Here is a 24,608-nt window from a genome sequence, read left to right as displayed (position 1 = left end):
GGACGCAGTGACGTTGAAGGCGGAAGCTGTTGCTCGGCTGGGGGGCAGAAAGTTTCCGGAGTTGTTGTTGGGGTGAGGTGTGTTTGCCGAGCTCTGTGAGGGGTTCACTGACCGCAGCTCCATTATCATCATTATCATCATTATCATCATGGGGGGCTCATCCAGCCAGCTGTCCAAATCACTCATCAACGAGTATCAGGTAACTGGGCTCAGCTATCAGGAAGTGCATCAGGCTATCAGCTATTATCATTATTATTATTAATATCATAGTATGGCGGGCTATCAGTTATTATTATTATTATTATTATTATCATCATTATTATTATCATAGTATGGCAGGCTATCAGTTATTATTATTATTATTATTATTATTATTAATATCATAGTATGGCGGGCTATCAGTTATTATTATTATTATTATTATTATTAATATCATAGTATGGCGGGCTATCAGTTATTATTATTATTATTATTATTAATATCATAGTATTGCAGGCTATGTTATTATTATTAATATCATAGTATGGCAGGCTATCAGTTATTATTATTAATGTAGTATGGCAGGCTATCAGTTATTATTATTATTAATATCATAGTATGGCGGGCTATCAGTTATTATTATTAATGTAGTATGGCAGGCTATCAGTTATTATTATTATTATTAATATCATAGTATGGCAGGCTATCAGTTATTATTATTATTATTATTATTATTATTATCATAGTATGGCAGGCTATCAGTTATTATTATTATTAATATCATAGTATGGCAGGCTATCAGTTATTATTATTATTAATATCATAGTATGGCAGGCTATCAGTTATTATTATTATTAATATCATAGTATGGCAGGCTATCAGTTATTATTAATAATATCATAGTATGGCAGGCTATCAGTTATTATTATTATTATTATTATTATTATTATTATTATTATTATCATAGTATGGCAGGCTATCAGTTATTATTAATATTATTAATATCATAGTATGGCAGGCTATCAGTTATTATTATTAATAATATCATAGTATGGCAGGCTATCAGTTATTATTATTATTAATATCATAGTATGGCAGGCTATCGGTTATTATTATTATTATTAATATCATAGTATGGCAGGCTATCAGTTATTATTATTATTAATATCATAGTATGGCAGGCTATCAGTTATTATTAATAATATCATAGTATGGCAGGCTATCAGTTATTATTATTATTATTATTATTATTATTATCATAGTATGGCAGGCTATCAGTTATTATTATTATTATTATCATAGTATGGCAGGCTATCAGTTATTATTATTATTAATATCATAGTATGGCGGGCTATCAGTTATTATTATTAATGTAGTATGGCAGGCTATCAGTTATTATTATTATTATTAATATCATAGTATGGCAGGCTATCAGTTATTATTAATAATATCATAGTATGGCAGGCTATCAGTTATTATTATTATTATTATTATCATAGTATGGCAGGCTATCAGTTATTATTATTATTAATATCATAGTATGGCAGGCTATCAGTTATTATTATTATTAATATCATAGTATGGCAGGCTATCAGTTATTATTAATAATATCATAGTATGGCAGGCTATCAGTTATTATTATTATTATTATTATTATTATTATCATAGTATGGCAGGCTATCAGTTATTATTAATATTATTAATATCATAGTATGGCAGGCTATCAGTTATTATTATTAATAATATCATAGTATGGCAGGCTATCAGTTATTATTATTATTAATATCATAGTATGGCAGGCTATCGGTTATTATTATTATTATTATTATTATTAATATCATAGTATGGCAGGCTATCAGTTATTATTATTAATATCATAGTATGGCAGGCTATCAGTTATTATTAATAATATCATAGTATGGCAGGCTATCAGTTATTATTATTATTATTATTATTATCATAGTATGGCAGGCTATCAGTTATTATTATTATTAATATCATAGTATGGCAGGCTATCAGTTATTATTATTATTATTATTATTATTAATAATATCATAGTATGGCAGGCTATCGGTTATTATTATTAATATCATAGTATGGCAGGCTATCAGTTATTATTATTAATATCATACTATGGCAGGCTATCAGTGATTGTTATTATTATTATTATTAATATCATAGTATGGCAGGCTATCAGTTATTATTATTATTAATATAGTATGGCAGGTTATTATTATTATTAATACCATAGTATGGCAGGCTATCAGTTATTATTATTATTAATATAGTATGGCAGGCTATCAGTTATTATTATTATTATTATTAATATAGTATGGCAGGCTATCAGTTATTATTATTATTATTATTATTAATATAGTATGGCAGGTTATTATTATTATTAATATAGTATGGCAGGTTATTATTATTATTATTACCATAGTATGGCAGGTTATTATTATTACCATAGTATGGCAGGTTATTATTATTATTATTATTATTACCATAGTATGGCAGGTTATTATTATTACCATAGTATGGCAGGTTATTATTATTATTATTATTATTACCATAGTATGGCAGGTTATTAGTTTTATTATTAATGTCATAGTTCGGGGACACAGGGAATGTCATAGTATGGGGATAAAGGAAAGACCTCTAGGGTAATTATTATTATATTATTATTAATAATGTCATAGTTTGGGGGTAAAGGAAAAACCTCTCTATGGTAATTATTATTATATTATTAGGAATAATGTTATAGTATGGGGACACAGGGCAGACTTCTCCAGAAGCACTAGAGTTATTACTGGAAAGCTGATATTTAATGGGGGATTAGGGTATTGGGTGCTATGATTAGTGACTCCCCCCCTGTGAAAGTGTCCAGCAGGTGGGACCCATACAGACCGTACTACTGACAAGAAAGCTTTTAAATAAACAAATATATACACACACACCAAATTATTCTTTTATGCGGAGGGCAATACATATAAAGTTCTGCCCTGTAGTGTATCTTAGTATTGTTTCAGTATGGGACTCTGTTAATCAAGGAGAATTTGTTTTCCTTTTGCGGCATATGAATCCTACTTCCTACAAGGCAGTGCTTTTCATGCACAGTTAACCAGCGCAGAAAGTGATATTATGTGCCTTGGAAAATGTAATAGATCTTCTATAACGGGGTGAGGTAGTGCAAACAAAATAGAGGGTATATACCATATTTACCCGAATCTAATGTGCCATCAAATTTAATGCGCTCTTCAAGTTTTGAAACCTGGAAGATGACATTTTTTTTTCGCTTGCGAATGTAACTCGCATTTGTACACAGAAACCAAGTCTTGCATCCCTGTCGCAGCGATGCAAATGCGGGGAAGAAATACCTGTATATTAGAGGGAAAATATCATGTACAGTTTCATAATACCATAGCCTGCAGATGTTCAGTATGAAATTAAAGTGTGGCCACTAAATAGATTACTACAAGTTCTTAGAAGGAACCCTGCAGAGATCATCTAGCAATGTTTTCAGACTTGGGCTCATCTTACTGAATACTTACTGGAGATTTAGGGGCCCTCGGTAAATATACTGAAATATGTGGCCTTCTGTAAATAAACTGCAATATTCAGCTACCTATTCTTTATCTGATTTGCTGTGGCATTTGGTACACATTCTGCCTTGCTGTTTTTTCAGAAAAGTAAAGTAAGTAAAGTGTATTCTCACTATTGTGGGCATAGGTATTGGAATTGAATAATGATGAAATGCACTGGATTTTGGTGATAACCCCTTCAGTATGTTAGGGTGGTTATGGTTCCTGCATGTTAAAAGGGAACTGTCACTTCTATTTAAATGAAAGTTTCTCGTTCACTCACCACAGTAAACCTTGTTGAAGTGCTTGCCGGAGTTAAATAGTGCTGTGGACATAAGTCTAAGAAAGAAAAAAAACAAAAACATACCTCTGCCTTGCCTCTGTGTTAGGGACACTATTATCTGCTGATTACGCTTGGGTGAAAAAAAATAATGCATGTGCATGGAAATGCCATACAACCATATGTTACAGTTAAACAGATGAGATTATTATTATTTTTTAAATGAATGGGACACCCAATAACTAACTAAAAGCGATTGAGATGTGCAAAAATCCTACTAGTGACAGTTCTGGCTTGTCTGCTTCAGATGATTTCCTGAAGTTTACTTTTGTGAAGTTAAGTGTCTTTTACTCCACATATTGTATTTTGGAAACAGATGGTGCCTACCAAGGCACAATAAAGAAGGGATAATTCAAAGATCACATTATCTCCCTCAGTGTGCTTCTGTGAATCCAGATAACTCATTTCTAAACTGTAGTCTTGCTTTCAGTTATTTTATGCTGATTGTTCTGCAGACCCTGCGACGGGGTGAAAAACATGGAAATATGCTGGTGATATCAAGTAATATTTAGCATAGAGTAACAATAGGCAATGACAGCATTCATATTTGCACAACTTCATTAAACATTTTATTGAGTGGGTTAACTGTGGTAGAACAATAAGGTGTTTTTTTGTTTTTTTTTTCCATTAGGCCACTTGGCTTATCTGACTCGGATGTGGCCAACCTAACATAGGACCCATATTGTGCAATCCTTGTTTATTTCACTAATGCCCCTCATCTATGAGACACCAGAGAATTTGTGAATAACATTCTTGATACTAGGAAGGAAATGTATGCTGGTGGAGTTTGTGCTAACATATATCTGCTTCTTTATTTAGGAGCTGACCTACCTTACAAAGCAAGAGATCCTTCTGTAAGTACTGTGTGTTATATTTTACATGTAATTCTTGCAAACTTGTTGCCAGTGGCTGTGGTTTTGGAGTAACGTAGATGGCAATATATGACTTAAGCAGCTGCAATTGTCAAAAAAGATGTAGGGTACAAAATAGAGCACAATACACCCCAAATCAAGCCTACCACGTACAGACTACTAATAATCATGTTGATTACATATGAAATGATTCCTACCAGGACAGCCCAGTGCTGTATTCCAGGTACGTAAAACTTTTTTTTGTTTTTGTTGCTGCAGAAGGCCATAGTTACATAGTATTAGGATAGCTGTGTAACCTGTGTTGGAAATCTCATTGCGATGGCCTTGCAATGCCCTCTGTTGACTGATCGTAAATGTGTCAGTTTACATAATGTTGGTATGCAAATTAGCAAAATCAACAAGCAGATAGGCCTGCTCACAGAGACCCCGTCTCAGCGATGATCCCTCACTGAGGGGGCAGAACTGCATCAAAGGTGGAGTATCCAGGAAATTGATAGGCTCTGGGCAACACGTGCCTTCACAGACGTCTTACTGGAATACTGTTAATAAATGACCTATTTCACTTCCTTGTACACATTACTGTGGTTAAGTTATATTGCATTGCTTGAGGGTTGTTCTAGTTTATTGGCATGTGATTGCCTCTGTCACTATAGTCACAAGTTTACACTCCTAGTCAGAATAGTCTATTCACCGCTGTAAACTATTAAACAGGTAATGCATTAACCTTGTTCAACTGAGATTGCTGTTCACTTAACTTTACATTGTAAGCTTGTTTGGACAGGGCCCTCTTCACCTACTCTTTCTGCATGTCATGTGTGTTTTGTTAGAATGAAATGTTTGTCTTGTATTTATTGCACAGCGCTACAGAATATGTTGGAGCTGTATAAATAATTGTAAATGTAACTAAGCAATGGATATTGGGCAGCAAACTATTGGGTGTAAACTATGTATGATTCTGTTATAAACTAAATCATGCACATTTTTTTTTAATAATATCCATTTAAATATAAACTTGTAATTTTCATCTTTATATGGAACTTACTGATTAAGATGTCCATTAAAAGCAACACCTCTAAGAGTATTTGAAATTAATGATTAACTCTGTGGATACGACTTAACACTCAATTTAATTAGATTTCCAAATTACTCAATAGTGTTGCCTTGCCTTCTTAGGTCAGCTTCCTCGCTTCTAGCAGGGGACCCCGGAGCATGTCAGACCCCTTAGCCAAAGTCTGGATACCTCTACCCTGGATCAAGCAATTATAGTTATAGATCCCTGCAGAAGTTATATGGTTATTGCTTTGGAGACCGTCTCTCCTGTAAAGCGGTGATTATAGAATTTCCCTTACACATTAGTCATAACTGAATGTAGGGGAGTAGAACACATCTTTATTGTACACAACTCAATTATTTATACACAGAATCCTATATTCCCAAACCAGGGTGATCTCCATGCAATACAATTTCCCTTACATTTCGTCCCACCCTGGTGGCACTTTATCTGGGGTCTTGATTGCACCATTCCCAGGAAACAAGATAGACTCCCTGCTGTGCCTTCCCAGACCTGTAGGCAAGATGTACGTAATGTACCCTGCATAGAGGCACCTAGTACTTTTGCTGTCCAAATATCACCTTGAGCAGTCGTCGGGGGACCAAGAGATCAAAGATTCATAACCCCAATAAAAACATGCATTTATTTATGCTTTTTTTTCATTTGGATATATTTAAATACAGCTTGTAAAAGCAGCAAATATCTTGTCTGAAGCCTATAGAAAGTCCTCACCTTTTATCCCAGCATAGAAGCAAAAGAAAACCTCCAAGGCTTTCTGATTGACAGCCAGGGTGTTGTTTCTTCTCCAAACTATGATTTATATTTCGATTGGTTCTTTTATAAACTGTCACAAATGTGACACAAAGCACTTTTGTGGAGTGTTCCTTTAAAATGATTGAAATTCAGGCTCTAGAGGGTGAGCCATTACAATTGCTTGACTGGCATGCCATAGTAATTTCTGGAAGGGGGCTCTGGTAGCAGAAACCCTTCTCATTGCTCCATTATGGTTCATCTTAGGTATTATTGCATTATGGCTCTTGGGTCTGCAAGAGGTCTTGTGAAAGCTCTCTGTAGCTGAAAAATAATCGACGTATGTTGCTTTATAAACTAGACAGCAGGGAAGAAAGTGTGCTACAAAGGTAGGAGAGTAGCAGTGTAGAGGGCAATGAAAATGATTGAAGCATATAGAAGAAAGGTGAGAAGACAGAGCAGTATTATAGATGAGAAAGGAAGCAAGGTGTTGTGAGCAAAGAGAAGGTCTAAGCATGAGTAATTGGAGGATGGATGGGGAGAGCAGTGATGGGTCAAAGAGAAATGGAGGACATTGGAGATGGGGGAGACCTAGAGACTAAAGTAATGGATTTTAGGAAACCTTGGCTATAAAACCAGTATAATGTGTTCGCCATAAACCTTTATTAAGGTTAAAAAGGTAGATAACCAGCGTCGATCATATTGATAAATAAACTTAATATTGCTAAAGCTGTCTGGATGATAAATCCATTTTTAAAAGAGCAGCGTGCTTATAGTAATAAAATGATCTACTGAAACATTAGCCTTTTCTTAGATTTGTCCTTTCTTCTGCAGGGCTTATAGAAGATTCATTGAGCTGCTTCAAAAAGAAAACAGAAGCAACATTGAATCAGTTCGGATCCCCACGGAAAGGTTCTTGACCCTACCTGAATTAAAGGTACGTATGTTTTCTAGGTTTATGTTTAACATGCAAGAGACGTTCTAGAGTGTGCAGTGCCAGTTTACCTCTCCACATTCTTCATTTCTCAAATAGCTGGTATCTTTACTTTTTGAAACATGATGCAGTGTACTATCCATGTCTTAATGTTGAACAGTGACTTTTTTTTTTTTAGCTTTTTATGTCCTTCGGATATATATAATGTTGATATTTCTATTATTTTAATCATTACGTGAAATCTCCCATGCAGCTTTGAAGTATGATCTGTTAATGCAACAGCACGCTTTAATAGCAATAACTTAAAGGATCACTATAGGGTCAGGAACACAAACATGTATTCCTGACCTTATAGTGTTCAAACCGCCATCTAGCCCCCCCTGGGCCTCGCATGCTTCCATAAATATAGCAACATCTTACTGTATTAAAGACAGATGCTGAAGATCTGCATGCTGTTTGCCTAAAAAAAAACGAGCAGTCTGCTGACCTCATCAAAAGTGATAGCGTGATCCAATCACAATGCTTCCCCATAGGATTGGCTAGGACTGATAAAGAGGCAGATCAGGGGCAGAGTCAGCATGATTCAAACACAGCCCTGGCCAATCAGCATCTCCTCATAGAGGTGAATTGAATCAATGAATCTCTATGAGGAAAGTTCAGTGTCTGCATGGAGAGGGAGGGAATACTGAATGTTTGGATGCATTTTAGGCAGCCATGACCCAGGAAGGATCTCTAACAGCTATCTGAGGAGTGGCCAGTGAAGTTATCACTAGGCTGTAATGTAAACACTGCATTTTCTCTGAAAAGACAATGTTTACAGCAAAAAGCCTGAAGGGAATGATTATACTCACCAGAACAAATTCAATAAGCTGTAGTTGTTCTGGTGACTATAGTGTCCCTTTAATTAATCTGTTGATTCTGTTAACACGTACAGACATGAATGTTCATTGCAAGGGCTGATAAAGCATCATTGGAGGTCCTTGTGTTTTTGTTTTTACACCAAGTGGTCTGTCATACAGTGTAAATCTTTTTGTATCCAATCCTCATATATACAGGTGAAATCTTTTTCAACAATGTTAAAAATAAACCAGTGCACACATTTGCTATTATGCAAAAATATTTATCGATACAGAATTGTCAAAGTCAGCGCTAATAAAGTTCATAATATGAATATCAAGTATCAATATAGTATCACCATGGTATATAATAATATATCCTAATATATACAATGTAAGCATATGCTAACAAAATCATATATATACCATAAAACCACAAGTGTAACCATAAGTTAAGTGATCAAGATTTGAGTCAAGGGTCACAGCCACAATGTTTCTGCCTGATGCCTTTCTCAAGCGGAACCCCTTTATCCCATAAATGATGCACTTCCTCTATAAGTGATCTAATAGAACTACACAGAGCATTAATTTTGTTTTTGCTCTTTACAGGCAAATCCATTCAAACACCGCATCTGCCATGTGTTCTCTACTTCTGACCAGGGAGATGACAGCATGTCTTTTGAAGACTTCCTTGACATGCTCAGTGCTTTTAGTGAATCTGCTACTCTTGAAGTTAAATCCCATTATGCTTTTCGGATCTTTGGTAAGTTTTAGCCCATGTGATTTATTTTTTATTTTTTTATATTTATTTTATTTATTCAAGTTATGACATTCATCATGAGAAAACGCCAACACAACTTCTTTACACATCAACATAATAGTATTATATAACATAAAATAGCTAGAATTTCCATATACGAAATATAGTATTCAATAAAGACCATCAATTATGTATAGATAAAATATCTTCCAATTACACATTATACTTGCTTTAATAGCCAGCCATTATTGCAAGACTAATAGAAAAAATCCTTCAACCATATAGCTGTTACATTTGTGTACATAATCATTATTCCGATAATCCTTCAGCCATATAACTGATACAATGATAACTGATATATTTATATACATAATCATTATTCTGATAAAATGGAACTAACTAAAAAGAAAGAAAAAAAAAAAAACACAAAATAAATCAAGTTCCTGAGTCTCGACAAGGGGTTCAAAATGTCACAATCTTTGTTATCTTATAGTGTGTCTGTTTTTCCAGGGTGGCCATAGTTTATTCAAGTTCCTAGTACCAAAAAAGGGGTTCGATTCCATCCTATGCTGATAATCTATTTGCTCCGTAATATTATGCCAAGATAAAGGGATGTAAGATTTCCAAGCCCTAGCTATACATATTTTAAAGGCAAAAAAAAAAATGGGTCGGAAGGTATTTTTGATATTTGTCTTGTGAAGGAAAATCAATATTAAAAAGGAAGAGTTGGGGGCTAATTTCTTTTTTCCTTAAAAATAGAGTTAACAAGGCCCAACATTTGGATTTTAACATTATTAAGCCCCTGACATTCCCACCATGTTTGGTATATAGTGCCCTCCTTATTTCCACATCTCCAGCAAATCCTAGAATAGGCAGATTATATTTTGTGAGTCTAGCCGGTACCATATACCATCTATATATTATCTTTAGATGAGTTTCGTAAAGAGAGACACTTTGTAAGCAACGTTTTACTAGGAGTGTAACTTTGGTCCATTCTAAAAGTGGAAATGATTCCCCAATATCTTGTTCCCATTTAAAAAAGGAAGTAACATGGGAGTCTTGTTCCGTTGATTCTAATAATTTAATAAATCTAGAAATCCCTCCCTTCTTTTTATATAGCACTATAAGAGGATTGACATTATGGGACAATTCTAGATAATATAAAAAATGTAATCCTTAAATATTGAAAAAGATCTCTGGGGGGAAGATTATATTTTGCTTGTATTTGTGTAAATGGAACAGGTTTAGACCCATCCCATAAATCAGAATTCTTCAGTATGCCTAGGTGTTTCCAGGATTGAACATATATGTCATTCATTGTGTGTTGCAGGACCGCTAATGGAACACCATATATTAATTTGTCCTCCAACTTAAATTTTTTTATTTAGGATTTTGGAGGTGTTAATCATATCTATTAATATTTTAGTGGAAAAACACTTAATGTCCAATTCCCCTAGCTTCAACATACCCAACCAAAAGAGAACAGACAATTTATATCTGGAACTATCCTCCTGTTCTAAAGTAAGCCATGATTGAGTTCCCTGATCCGCATGTAACCTGTCAGGGTACCTGAGGCCTCTACCTCTAAAAGAGGTAGAGACTTAGTAGTTTATCCGTCCAAACGAGCTGTTTCCTTCGTTCCTCGCGGTTCATCCAGTCACTTAAACACCGACCGCGAGGAATCCACGTCCTTTTCTAGCGGGACGCTTAATACGTGACGTCATGACGCTATCACGAGCGACCTGCCACTCAAGTGTCCGATATCCAATCGGTACTTGTCAGAGGCGTGTCTACCATCCGGAGCCAGGGTATTTAAGCTTACTTCTCACTTCAGCTCATTGCCCTGTCGTGGTTCTAGCTTGTCTAGTCACTCAGTGCTCTGGTATTCTAGTTTGCTCTATTGGTTTTGACTCGGCTTGTTGTACTACCCTGCTTATCTCTGTTATCCCTTGACCCGGCTTGTCTCTCGCTTATCTGTCTTCTCGTTCCCTCGACCTCGGCTTGTCTCTGACTATTCTCTATTACTCTCGGTACGTTAGTCCGGCCATTCTAAGGCCCGGTATACGTACCTTTCCACTCTTTGTACCCTGCGTGTTGGATCCCTGTCCCGATCCTGACATTACGACAGGGCCAATGGATCCTGCAGGTACAAACAGTCAGCTTGGTTCCTCTGATCCCAGGTTTGACGCCATGGAGCATAGGATGGATCAGATGGCTCTAGCACTACAGGCACTTTTGTCTCGTGCTAGTAACCCACCTGAGGAGACACGTACTCCTTCTATTTCTCCTGCAGTCTCAGGTCTAGAGGTAGCCACTGTAGGTGCTTCTTCCCGTATTACCCCACCAGTACGTTATGGCGGGTCACCGGAGAAGTGTCGTGGCTTTCTGAACCAGATTAGCATCCATTTCGAATTACAACCCCGCTCTTATCCTACAGATAGAGCGAAGGTTGGATTTGTTATTACTTTACTCATTGAGAAAGCTCTGAGATGGGCCAATCCTTTATGGGAGAATGATAATCCACTAGTCTATAATTATAATGCCTTTGTAGCTGCGTTTAGAAGAACTTTTGACCCCCCTGGTAGAAAGGTCAATGCAGCTAGATTACTGTTGCGCCTTAGACAGGACAATCGAACACTTGTGGATTATGCACTAGAGTTCAGGTCCTTGGCGGCAGAAGTTAAGTGGAACGAACAGGCTTATATAGATGTGTTTCTGAATGGGTTATCAGATGTAATTCTTGACGAGGTCGCTACTAGAGAACTCCCTGAGAATTTGGAGGATTTAATTTCTTTTATATCTCGTATTGATGAACGCCTAAGAGAGAGGCAGAACACTCGAGATAGGACCCGTAGACCCTCCTTTAAACTAGCGCCTACCTTTCAAAATTCTGAGTTCGAGGACTTACGTATTTCTGAACCTATGCAGATAGGCAGTACTCATCTCACAGAGAGGGAGAGACAGTACAGGAGAAGGGAGGGTTTATGTATGTATTGTGGAGTCAGAGGTCATTTACGCCTAAATTGTCCTAATCGTTCGGGAAACGCTCGCACCTAAGTTTCTCTAGAGGACAGGCCTTGGGTGTTTCTACTTTGTCCTCTATTCACAACTACAAAGAGCTCAGGCTTCTGTTACCCGTTTCTTTAAAGTGGGAAAAGGGAGTAGTAAAGACTATGGCACTAATCGATTCTGGAGCTGCTGAGAGCTTTATAGATCAGGGTTTTGCTGCCAAGCATGCTATTCCATCCCAGTTAAAAGAGACACCACTGGCTGTTGAGGCCATCGATGGTAGACCGTTACTTGAGCCTGTTATTTTCCGTGAGACCATACCGATTAACTTAACTGTTGGCATCCTACATAGAGAGGACATATCCTTACTGCTCATTTCTTCTCCGTCTATTCCCATAGTCCTGGGGTACTCCTGGTTGAGGAGACATAACCCTATTATTAATTGGGAGTCAGGGGAGATAGTTTCATGGGGACAGAATTGTCAAGAGAAATGCTTGCGGAAGGTCTCACCTCTCTGCTTAACCAACACCTCGGCTAACTCTGACAATCCTACAGAGACACAAATTCCGCCTCAGTATCTAGATTTAAAGGCAGTATTTGACAAAAAGAAAGCCGATACCTTACCCCCACACAGGTCCTTTGATTGCAAAATTAACCTACTCCCTGGTACCATGCCGCCCAGAGGTCATGTATACCCGTTATCTACGAAAGAGAACTCAGTTCTAGAGGAGTATATTCACGAAAATTTAGACAAGGGATTCATTAGGAGGTCCTCCTCTCCTGCCGGGGCTAGATTTTTTTTTGTTAAAAAGAAGGATGGTTCTTTAAGACCTTGTATTGATTATCGAGGCCTAAATAAGATAACCATTAAAAATGCCTACCCGATTCCCTTGATCACCGAACTCTTCGATCGTTTGAAGGGCTCTACAATTTTCACCAAGTTAGATCTCAGAGGGGCATATAACTTGGTGAGAATCCAGCAGGGACATGAGTGGATGACGGCATTCAATACTCGATATGGCCACTATGAATATACAGTTATGCCTTTTGGGTTATGCAATGCACCAGCTGTATTCCAGGATCTGATAAATGAGGTTCTTAGGGAATTTCAGCAAGATTGCGTCATTGTATACCTAGATGATATACTCATACATTCTAGTGAGATTGAGACTCATCACAAGCAAGTCAGGAGGGTTTTGCACAAGCTTCTCCAGCATGGCTTGTACTGCAAGTTGGAGAAATGTAGCTTTGATCAAACCCAGGTAACCTTTCTCGGCTATGTGATCTCTGGGGAGGGATTTAAGATGGATCCGGATAAGCTCCAGTCCATTCTAGAGTGGCCTTTACCCAAAGGTCTTAAAGCCGTACAGAGATTTATTGGTTTTTCTAATTATTATAGGCGCTTTATTAAGGGTTATTCTTCAATTATCGCGCCTATCACCAATATGACCAAACAGGGGGCTGATACTAAGAATTGGACTACTGAAGCTCTTCTTGCGTTCAAAACTCTCAAGGAGCTTTTCGCTTCCGCTCCAATTTTAGTTCACCCCGACACTTCCCTGCCTTTTCTACTTGAGGTAGACGCATCAGAGACTGGTTTAGGTGCTGTCCTATCTCAAAGGTTGGGTGTTGATAAACCATTACATCCATGTGGATTTTTCTCTAAAAAATTGTCTGGTACAGAGAGCAGATATGACATTGGTGACAGAGAATTACTAGCGGTTATCAAGGCTTTGAAAGAGTGGAGACATTTATTGGAAGGTACATTACATCCTGTTACCATTCTAACGGACCACAAAAATTTGTCTTATATCGGAGAGGCCAAGCGTTTGTCCTCCAGGCAGGCTCGTTGGTCGTTATTTCTTACCCATTTCAATTACGTTCTGACTTACAGACCTGGGTAAAAAAATTCTAAAGCCGATGCGCTATCTCGCCAATATGAGCCTTCTGCTTCAGTTGAACCACTTTTGTCCTCCATTGTACCCAAATGCAATATTATTGCTAATACCAGTCTCAAAATCCATTCTCCGCTACTTGACCAGATCTTGAAGTCACAACATCTGGCACCCGGAAACACTCCTGAGGGAAGAAACTTTGTCCCTCCTGAACTCCAACTGGAGCTCTTACAATGTTTTCACGAAAGTAAAGTAGCTGGCCATCCTGGTATTCGCAAGACATACTCTCTGATATCCAAGGATTTCTGGTGGTCTTCACTACGAAAAGATATTGAGGAGTTCGTCGCAGCTTGTGAGACTTGTGCCAAGACTAAACAACCTCATACATCTCCTTGTGGTCTGTTACACCCCTTGGACATTCCTGAGAAACCTTGGTCCTGTTTGTCCATAGACTTTATCGTAGATTTGCCTGCTTCCAAGAGACAGACTGTTATTCTCACGGTGGTGGATAGATTTACTAAGATGGCCCATTTCGTGCCATTACCTAAACTTCCGACTTCTCCTGAATTGGCAGAGATTTTTGCGAGAGAGGTTTTTCGCCTACATGGGATTCCTTCGGAGATTGTTTCTGATAGAGGTTCTCAATTTGTCTCACGTTTCTGGAGATCCTTTTGTTCTCAAATGGGAATCAAATTGAACTTCTCCTCTGCCTATCACCCTCAGTCTAACGGAGCTGCTGAACGTACCAATCAAAAGATCGAGCAGTATCTACGTTGCTTTGTTTCCGAACACCAGGACGATTGGGTCGGTTTGATTCCTTGGGCGGAGTTCGCACACAATAACCTTGTTTGTGATTCAACTCGCTCTAGCCCTTTCTTCATGAACTATGGCTTTCATCCTTCAATTTTTCCTTCGGTTTCCTCTTCTCAGGGGATACCGTCGGTTGATGATCATGTCGCCAACCTGAAGAAATTATGGGATCAGACTCGGCAAATTCTGTTACATAATTCCTCGTTATTCAAGAAACACGCTGACAAGCATAGAAGAGCGGCTCCTGTCTTTGTTCCTGGGGATAGGGTGTGGTTGAGTACTAAGAATATTCGCCTAAAAGTTCCATCTATGAAATTTGCTCCTCGCTACATAGGTCCTTACAGGGTTCTCACTCGTATCAACCCGGTTGCGTATCGCCTTGCTCTGCCACCTGCCTTACGCATTCCTAACTCTTTTCATGTCTCCTTGTTGAAACCTCTTATTTGCAACAAATTCTCCTCTAAGGTTTCCTCACCTCGTCCTGTTCAGGTGGAGGGTCGGGAGGAGTACGAGGTCAGCTCCATCATTGATTCCAGAATTTCAAGGGGAAAATTGCAATATCTGGTCAACTGGAGGGGATATGGTCCTGAGGAGAGGAGTTGGGTACCTCAGGAGGACGTTCATGCTTCTCGCCTTCGCAGAGCATTTCACCTCCGCTTCCCATCTCGTCCCGGTTCCTTCCGCCCGGTGGGCGTATCTGAGAGGGGGGGTACTGTCAGGGTACCTGAGGCCTCTACCTCTAAAAGAGGTAGAGACTTAGTAGTTTATCCGTCCAAACGAGCTGTTTCCTTCGTTCCTCGCGGTTCATCCAGTCACTTAAACACCGACCGCGAGGAATCCACGTCCTTTTCTAGCGGGACGCTTAATACGTGACGTCATGACGCTATCACGAGCGACCTGCCACTCAAGTGTCCGATATCCAATCGGTACTTGTCAGAGGCGTGTCTACCATCCGGAGCCAGGGTATTTAAGCTTACTTCTCACTTCAGCTCATTGCCCTGTCGTGGTTCTAGCTTGTCTAGTCACTCAGTGCTCTGGTATTCTAGTTTGCTCTATTGGTTTTGACTCGGCTTGTTGTACTACCCTGCTTATCTCTGTTATCCCTTGACCCGGCTTGTCTCTCGCTTATCTGTCTTCTCGTTCCCTCGACCTCGGCTTGTCTCTGACTATTCTCTATTACTCTCGGTACGTTAGTCCGGCCATTCTAAGGCCCGGTATACGTACCTTTCCACTCTTTGTACCCTGCGTGTTGGATCCCTGTCCCGATCCTGACATAACCACAATAAGAGATGAGTTGCCATACATGCTTCATGGATTTTATCGACATATGGAAATGCTATTCCTCCCTTCTTAAAATCCATTTGGAGGATATCGAACGCTATCCTAGATGGTTTGTTTGCCCAAATGTATTTAGAAATCAGATTTTGAAATTGATTAAGAATTCCTTTCCCCAGTCTATAGGGAGTCGCCCTAAGATAGTATATGAGTTTGGGTATTAGGACTGCTTTGGCCATATTTAATCTTCCTATCCATGAAGTCTCAATATTCCTCCATTGATCCACCTGTTGTTGCAAATCTTTTAATAGATCGTCATAATTCGTTTGTATCATCCTGTCAATATCAAACGATAATTTAATCCCCAAGTAACCAATAGTATCCTTTGCCCATGGGAAGTGAAAGGGTACGGTCAGGAGATCTTTCAGTCAAGGTAAGAAGGACGTCCTCTGCAAAAAGGGAAATCCTGATTTCCCCATTATGAGACTTAATCCCCTTTACATTGATATTCTGGCTAATCAAAGTAGCTAGGGGTTCATTTGTGAGGATGTATAACAGGGGAGCCAAAGGGCAGCCCTGTCTAGTACCATTTTTAACCTCAAAAAGGTCAGACTCAAAAAAGGAATTAGTTATCTTGGCAGTGGAGTTCCTATATAACAGCATAGTTTTACATCTGAACTTTCCCTCTAGGCCAAACTGACGCATGACAGAGTCAAGGAATCTCCTATTGACTCTGTCAAAGGCCTTCTCAGCATCAAGGGCCATAATAACAGATCCCCATTTATGCTAATTTATTCTATGGATTAAATTGAATATCCTACGTGTGTTTGCTGTAGTACCTCTCCCTCTCACAAATCCAGACTGGTCAACATTAATCAGCTCACCAATAACCTCTTTAAATTGATTAGAAAATATTTGAGAAAATATTTTCATATCTAAATTGATAAGAGATATGGGTCTATAGTTAGCAATAAGTGTTGAATCTTTTCCTACTTTAGGTATGGGAATAATTGATGCCAACAACATCTCATTGGTGAAGGGGGTATCATCAGATACCTTCTTAAACATCTCTAGAAGGATAGGGGCAATAAATCTAGAGAAAGTTTTATAAAAAATTGCGGAAAAGCCGTCAGGGCCCGGTGCCTTGTTCAGTTTTAAATTCTCTTTTGCTTCAGTTACTTCAGATAATAGAAACGGGGCATTTAACATTTCCAACTTCCTTTGATTAATTTTTGAAAGTTTTAGATTTCCTAAGAATTTATCAATTTCTTCACTACTTTTCCCTACCTCCTCTAGATTGGATAAAGATCTATAAAATTCTGCAAATGCGTTTGCAATATCATTTGGTGAAGTTAAGTGTTTATCCCCTAGGACAATTTTCTAAAAAGTGTATGTGATGTATTTATATCTCTGCATGTAATGGAGAAATTGCCCTAATGTTTCAAAATGTACTTTAGGTGGATACTGACCTCCACTTTTACCCAAGCAGTAGCTTGTTCTATTACAAAACATTGTGTAGTCCAATATACCTCAGGGATCTACTCTACCCTGAACTTTTAGGCATACCATTTTAATGCTGGACTCTCTTGAGAGAGAGCATAACTCTGTCAGTTTTCATGACGGGTAATTGTAACGAGCGCTGGTATTTCATATAACCGTTCGTTCCTATGCTTCCGAACAGCTAGAGGCAGTGATTATAGCCCGCAGTCCGAAGCACTGATTCTTACATTCCCAAGAATCAAAGTGCAGCATGAAAGTACATTCAGCGGTTCATCAGTCACATACCCAAATATCAGCCTAGACTAGATGAAAGGTACAACAGCCGGCTTTTATGCAATTCAGGAGTGCAGTATACACTCCCCCAAAAACTCCCACAACATGCCCACGAAATTCTGAGTCACCATGACTCTGCATAAAATACAAAATATTAAAAAATACATAATACACACAAAACATATAGGGACCCCCATAAATGTCATATCCCCGGATAGCCTGGATCTGAGTGCCCAAGTTGTCCAAAAAGCGCTCAGATCCCACGAACACAGACGAAATGCTACCGGGGTAAAGTTTTGACTGACCGCTCATGAAGCACCTGTCCGAAATAGTTCCATAGTTTCTGTGGTAGCGGTCGTTCAATTTCGGGAGTTCTAAACCGAAACAAAACAACAAATGGTTCCCCTGGCTCATTGGTAGAGTTTGTTCGCCTTGTTTGTGGGAACAAACCTACCGAATAGCGCTCTCCTCCTGGCTTGTCTGTGAAAAGAAGCAGGCGTTCGCGAAGTTGCCCACGTGTTCACGGGGTCGATTGTCCGACTTGGAGTTCCAGACACTCAACGACCAAGTCCCGCTGCCTCTTTTCATGCGACACGTGTTGTTCGGTTATATAAACGGCGGCCACACAGGGAGAGCACTAAGTCCTGTGGTTTTCTTTGAACTTAATAAGCCAGGGGGGTGGTTGGTGTTCGGTAGATTTATCTACCGAACGCAGATTAATAAATTTTGGCAACCAAAGTATGTTGTTTTGTCACAGTAATAAAGCAGCCAAGGACATGGTCAGATCATCCTTGAAGGGGAAATGATCACTAAATTATATCTAATTTATAGTTTTTTTTTTTTTTTTGAGCTTCTCAAATACATGTCAAAATTTTTAAAATTAGTTCAGTATTCTCAGAATTATAATAGTATAGATACATAAAATTTGCAAAACATAGATTCCTGATGTGGTGGCCGGCTGGATAGGGACATGGGTCTCGCCGCCAAGAATGTTCTTTTTCCCCTATCTGGAACTCTGCTGCGCCGGATTCAGTGATTTAACTGCTAAGTGATTATAGCTGCCAGGTAATTAAAGCTGTTATAGCTTTCCCCCACAGACATTAGCCAAGACTTAATGCTGGGAGTGAACTGGTTTAATAGGTCATGGTACAGGCAATTTATACACAGACCACCCCAGCAGGGGGTCTCTGTACAGTTACATACAAACTCCTCCTCCGCGTCTCTGTGTCTGGGAGATAGTGTACTTTTGCTTAAACTAATTATCTCTCAGGCACAGAGGTACAATGTTCAAAACACCCTAAAACATATATAATATTACAAGAGACCCCCACAAGTCCTATATCCCCGGATAGCCTGGATTTGAGCGCCCAACATATTTAAATAACGCTCGGATCCCACGAACACAGCCAAATCGCCACCGGGGTAAAGTTTTGACCAACTGCACACGTGGTGCCTGCAAAAAATCTTTCCAGGAGAAATGTGGTGGTGGTTGCTCTCTTTTGGGAGTCCAAAAACAAATAAAAAACCGAACAGATTCTCTGGCTCCTAGGTAGCGATTCTTTCGCCTAGTTCATGCGAACAATCCTACCGAACAACGCTCTTCTGAGAGGTACGTAAACTAAAGCAGGTGAGGATGGAAGTTCAGCAGTGTTCGCGAGTTAGTCTATCTGATTTTAGTTTCATGCACTCGTCGACCAAACACTGCTGCATGCGTTTGTGCGACAAGACAAAATGGCCACCAAATCATTTCCCACGTGTTCGTCCATGCGAACAGCGCCCACCCAGCCGAACACTTGACATAACGAGGTGTGAAACGATGATGGAGGTGCCAAGAAGGGTCAACAGGGGTTAACAAGCTCAGAGGTGGTCAAAGTACGGGGGATATAAATGGGCAATTTGTTTGTTTGGTTCCTGAACCATAAGGGGATCACTATTGCACATGGGAAATATGAACGATCACATGAACATTTTATTGTGGACAGTTATCTGGAGTCTGTGAAATATGACTTACCTGTTCCAAGCAAAGCATGGGAGCCCAATTTTAAGATCCACGGAGAACTTCTGATTTAAAAAGATGATAATTGAAAAAAACTGCTCATAGTGTAACTTTCTATCCCTTTAATGCTAATAAACATCCAGTGCATTGCACCTGGTGACTCGGGTTTTAGAGTGTCAATGCCAGGAATGGGCTAGAGCTATTGACTACAAAGGATTCATCATAAAAACTATAACATGAATTCAAACAAATGTGCGACATAGCACTATACAAACTATATGCCAGGCTGTAAGAAGCTGTAGTATTTGTTCAAGTTTTCATCTTTCTGATGTTAAATAAAGAGTATAACTGAATTTGATAAATAGAGCATTTATATTCTAATCTAGTGCAAATTATTAGAAAGATGTGCTCGTGGATGAATAACTTTATGTTTTGATTATTGGATATACAATATAAAGAGCAGTGCTTATGGCAGGGGTGCTATACCACTGAGGCAGAGTAGAGTACCCTGCAGGGTCCCTATACTAATAAACCATGTGACTTTCCTGTCTGCAGATTTTGATGGTGATGGTGCTTTGAATGAATCTGATCTAGAAAAACTGGTGAACCACTTGACTGGGGAAGAGGAAAACACAAAATTAAGCCAAAATGAAATGAAGCAGCTGATTGCAAATGTGAGTTTGAAATGATCAATGGGAAATGACAGTATGCATACCAACTGTGCATACATTAGTATTACTAACACAGTGGTGCCCTGCGGCCCACCCTCCCACCTCGGACATATAAAGGTTTTAAAGAAACCTTTATTTACTCACCCGATTCCAGTGGGCCCTCTGCCTCCTCCAACGTCATCCAACGTGGGGACGTAATGTGCATGTGCGACCAGCGCCATGAGCACATGAGGCACTCACTTTTCAGTGACTTGTAAGTTTACGGATATAAACATGTGGGCACGAACATCTTTGCTAACTAAGTGTTTGGCCAAATGATCATCATTCTTTTATGCTGTTGCTTTAAATAAATGGAGAGCTAATACCCAGGGTGCTGGACTGTCATTTATTTTATAGCTATACTAGATTGGGTATCTCTATTTCAGTGCTCACCTAATTTCTTTTTAACTATTTGCTATGATAACAATAATCGCTAAAGGAAGAAATCCGCATGTTTTGGTATTGCCACAGAGTGGTTTATTTTTGGAAAGAGCTTTCCAGAGTGCTTTGCAAACTCACTGCTTCCTTCTTATACAGCCGCTATGCTTCACCAAACTCACCTCTTTACAAGACTATGAAATGTCTAATCTTGTGGGTACTGAATGCAGGGAAATCTGCTATCCCTCTGGCTAGGTGGATGCAGTGCAAACAATAGAGGATTTTAGACAGTTGGAGAACTAAACATCAAAGTCTCCTAATACTGTGGAGAGCTGTATAACTCACTGTTTCTACCGGTCATAACTCCCGTTTAGCCCGTTACTCCCCTGCACAGGATTTTCTTGTAATGGCAAATCATTTTACCCAAAGAGAATGAAAGTGATGATAATGAAACCCTCTTCATTTTGTGGGCTTATCTTGGGGGTTTGTGTAACATCTTGTCAATAAAACCTGACTGACTAAAGAGGAGAGAAAATCCATTGAGATATCCTATTATAAAAAAGTATCTAGCACAGGGGTAGGCAACCTTCAGCACTCCTGACGTTGTGGACTTTATCTTCCCTGATGCTTCACCAGCATTATGGTACAGTCCAGCCCTACTATCCTGCTTTTATAACACTGCAAGTAATGCAACCTGAAACATTTATACTGCAGCTTTTAAAGGTCTACATTGTGTTTGTTTTTTGTTTTTCCCCATAAGAGAGTGTTTTTGTCTCTCTTATAAGTGTTACGTGTTTCAGCACTGCATAGTCACTGGGTAAAAAGGTTTGATTTGTGTTGACAGTTCTGATATATGTATTTTCTACATTTTCTCAGATCTTGGAAGAATCTGATATTGACAAGGATGGAACCATCAATCACTCGGAATTTCAGCATGTCATCTCCCGATCACCTGACTTTGTCAGGTATATATTTTACTGCTGTCCTCTATAGTGTGTGTGTTTGTGTATCTAAAACGGTTGTTATTTTAAATATAGCCCAGCAAACAAATTATAAATTATAATCAGCTTGTCACAATTTGGAAAGAAATGGGCAAATATAGAAAATGGTTATTTCACCAAAAGAAATGTCTTCCAAGCAGGTACTGATCCATTGCCCAATTGATATATTGTAAAAAGATACTTGGCTGAACAATTGCCGGGGTCTGCCTCGTCTCCGTATAAATGGAAACAACTAATCATTTCTTTTTTAATATCATTTTATGCAATTATAATGAAGTATTCTATGCTTGTCAGAGAACAAGGACAGTTACAGAAGACAATAGAAAATACATAGGGTAGAACACCACTAGGCAATGGAATTGCTGGTCTTGGATAAAAGTTGTGAAAATTTTGTAAGTGGTCAGTAATATAAAAAATCCAGGGTGACCAAATTGTAACTGCAAGTCCTTATTCTTTATATGATTAGCTGTCTTTGCCAACATTAAGGTGAAGGTTACATCATTTTAACCTTTGTTTTGTCATTTGTTTTTCAGTTCTTTCAAGATTGTGCTGTGATTGAATCAACAGTATGACTTAAGTCTCATTAGTTTTTTGCCAACGGAATGAATCTGTCTCTTGTAAATACCTCCCTTCTCCAATCTATGCAAGTAACCCAATGAGTGCAGCTACCTGAATGCTACGGAGATAAGTTCTACTATGAACAAACCGTCACAAACCTCCGTGGAGTGAAATAGTTTTATCTGTTGAGTCTGTTTGTGTTTCAATATATACGACTGATTTTATGTGTGTAGTTCTAGACAAGGCACAGAGGTCTCAGAAGGGCTCTAAAGGCAGAGGGTATTTCTGTACAGTACACCTTGGTTTACAGCTATTCATTTAATACAGTATGAAGTCTTTAGAAATACTTTCTATCATAATGGGAATTTTTAAACCACCCATTTTAGCTGACCTGGCACTAAGACCATTTTAACCATAACATATATATAATTTCATTTTCTATTTTATTTTTTTTCCTATTTACTTGATATTGTGTCTGTATTTAGTAATTCCCTTAAATACTTCTCCATGTCAAGTATATGTTTAGATTATTGATGGTTAACCCTTCGCACTCCAGGTGTCTGGCTGTCTCAACATCGGGGAAAAAACTGTCCACAATAGCTGGGGTGTCTAAGATCATCTTATCTCTGTATTTTGCAGTGCGCTTTCTTTGGTCTGGTCAGTGTAAATACTGATTTTATATACCATACACTACCGATGTAGTATCTGTACCCCCTGTACCCCCTGAAACGAAATGTTTACTGGAACTGGAGAATTTTAAGATACATTTGTCTCGTTCTAGGAATGATTGCTATTAAACGGGTATGTGGTCTTCCCTGTGAAAAAAAAAAAATGAAATGGTCATTACTGTTAAATGTAAATAATTTTACATACATGGACGCTGTACATTTCATACTTCACACCAGAACATCATATTGTGATTAAATGATTCTATTTTTTTCTATACACTGTTCAAAACAAATGACTACTGGTTTTTAAACTTGCACTATTTATAATTAATTTTTCTGTAGAGCAGAAATATATTGTAATAAAAATAAATCTAACTTCCTTCAGCTTCATTGGTGCAATTCTGTATATAAGTAATAATTAAGTGTAATTATGTGCATGGTTTGGTCATCCTGGTCATTTTGTAGGGCATTCATTTATTTTATTTTATTTTTTTAAATCTTTTATCCGCTTCCTTTCAAGTGGGCTTCATTAACTGTATCCTTAAAGTCACTCCTCTGATCTCAAATGGACAAAATTGCTTTAGTGATTATAGCAGTTGGTACCACTAGGGGGCTGAGCAATCCAAAAATATATGACCTAGGTTACTTGCAAATTCCGAGGTATGTAATTTGAACTTGAATTGGTCTGCACATGTTAGGCATCTGGCCTTTTAGTGTAGAATTACTTGAGAGGCCTTTGTCACGTCCACGTGACTCCTGCTTACAGTGTTAAAAGTGGTACCAATGTTCCAGAGAACCGAGCCTTTTGCATTTAACATCTCGAACATCCGTTTACTCTAGCAACATTTAGGATTTCCATGTTATCTCAATATATCAACTATAATACAGTGATATAATGGAGTACTTAATGATTTTAATTAATTGGATTGCTTTGTGCTAACAAGATTCGCTTTCTCCACTGAGCTTATATTTTTGCTCTGTGAAAAGGGACTTATAAGTAATGACTGCCGCTAATAAAGTAAGCTGACCATTATTTGCGTTGCTTCCTTATTAAGCATCAGACAGTTGTTCATTTCTGAGTCTATGTAATGTAACATTTTTTTTTTTTTTTTCAAATTCTTTATTTTTGGAGTGACATTGGTATTTCTTCGTATAACACATCGCAAGTTACATTACAAGTTCCCCTGTTTACAATGGTTTGTGTACAATTGGCACTGGAACATACCGCGTCCGCGGTTTAGATATAGTTTCTCAGGTTCGTTAGTGTTAGCTAATTGGTGTCACGGTTATACATTATATACATTGTACATGTAGATAAACGACAAAAGTCATAAAAAGAGAACGACATAAAGAACAAAAACATATTAAATGTGCATGCTATAGAAGTGGCTAAGTAAACTTGATTAAACCATGTAGTGTCCAGCCCGGAGGGACG

The 24,608-nt window shown here is 38.3% G+C and overlaps 1 protein-coding gene across 1 annotated transcript; it reads left to right on the top strand.

Moving 5' to 3' along the window:
- Positions 1–23,552, top strand: CIB1 (calcium and integrin binding 1). The gene is made up of 7 exons (XM_063445649.1): positions 1–199; positions 4,717–4,751; positions 7,405–7,507; positions 8,950–9,103; positions 20,414–20,532; positions 21,823–21,911; positions 22,481–23,552. The coding sequence occupies exons 1-7, from the start codon at positions 149–151 to the stop codon at positions 22,500–22,502; spliced, it is 573 nt and encodes a 190-aa protein (XP_063301719.1). The 5' UTR covers positions 1–148; the 3' UTR covers positions 22,503–23,552.
- Positions 23,553–24,608: the final 1,056 nt, after the last annotated feature.

This window comes from Pelobates fuscus, chromosome 3 (genome assembly GCF_036172605.1).
Source record: "Pelobates fuscus isolate aPelFus1 chromosome 3, aPelFus1.pri, whole genome shotgun sequence".
NCBI classification, from domain to species: Eukaryota; Metazoa; Chordata; class Amphibia; order Anura; family Pelobatidae; genus Pelobates; species Pelobates fuscus.
The sequence above is the reverse complement of the archived record's forward strand: the minus strand, read 5'-3'. Positions and strand labels throughout refer to the sequence as shown.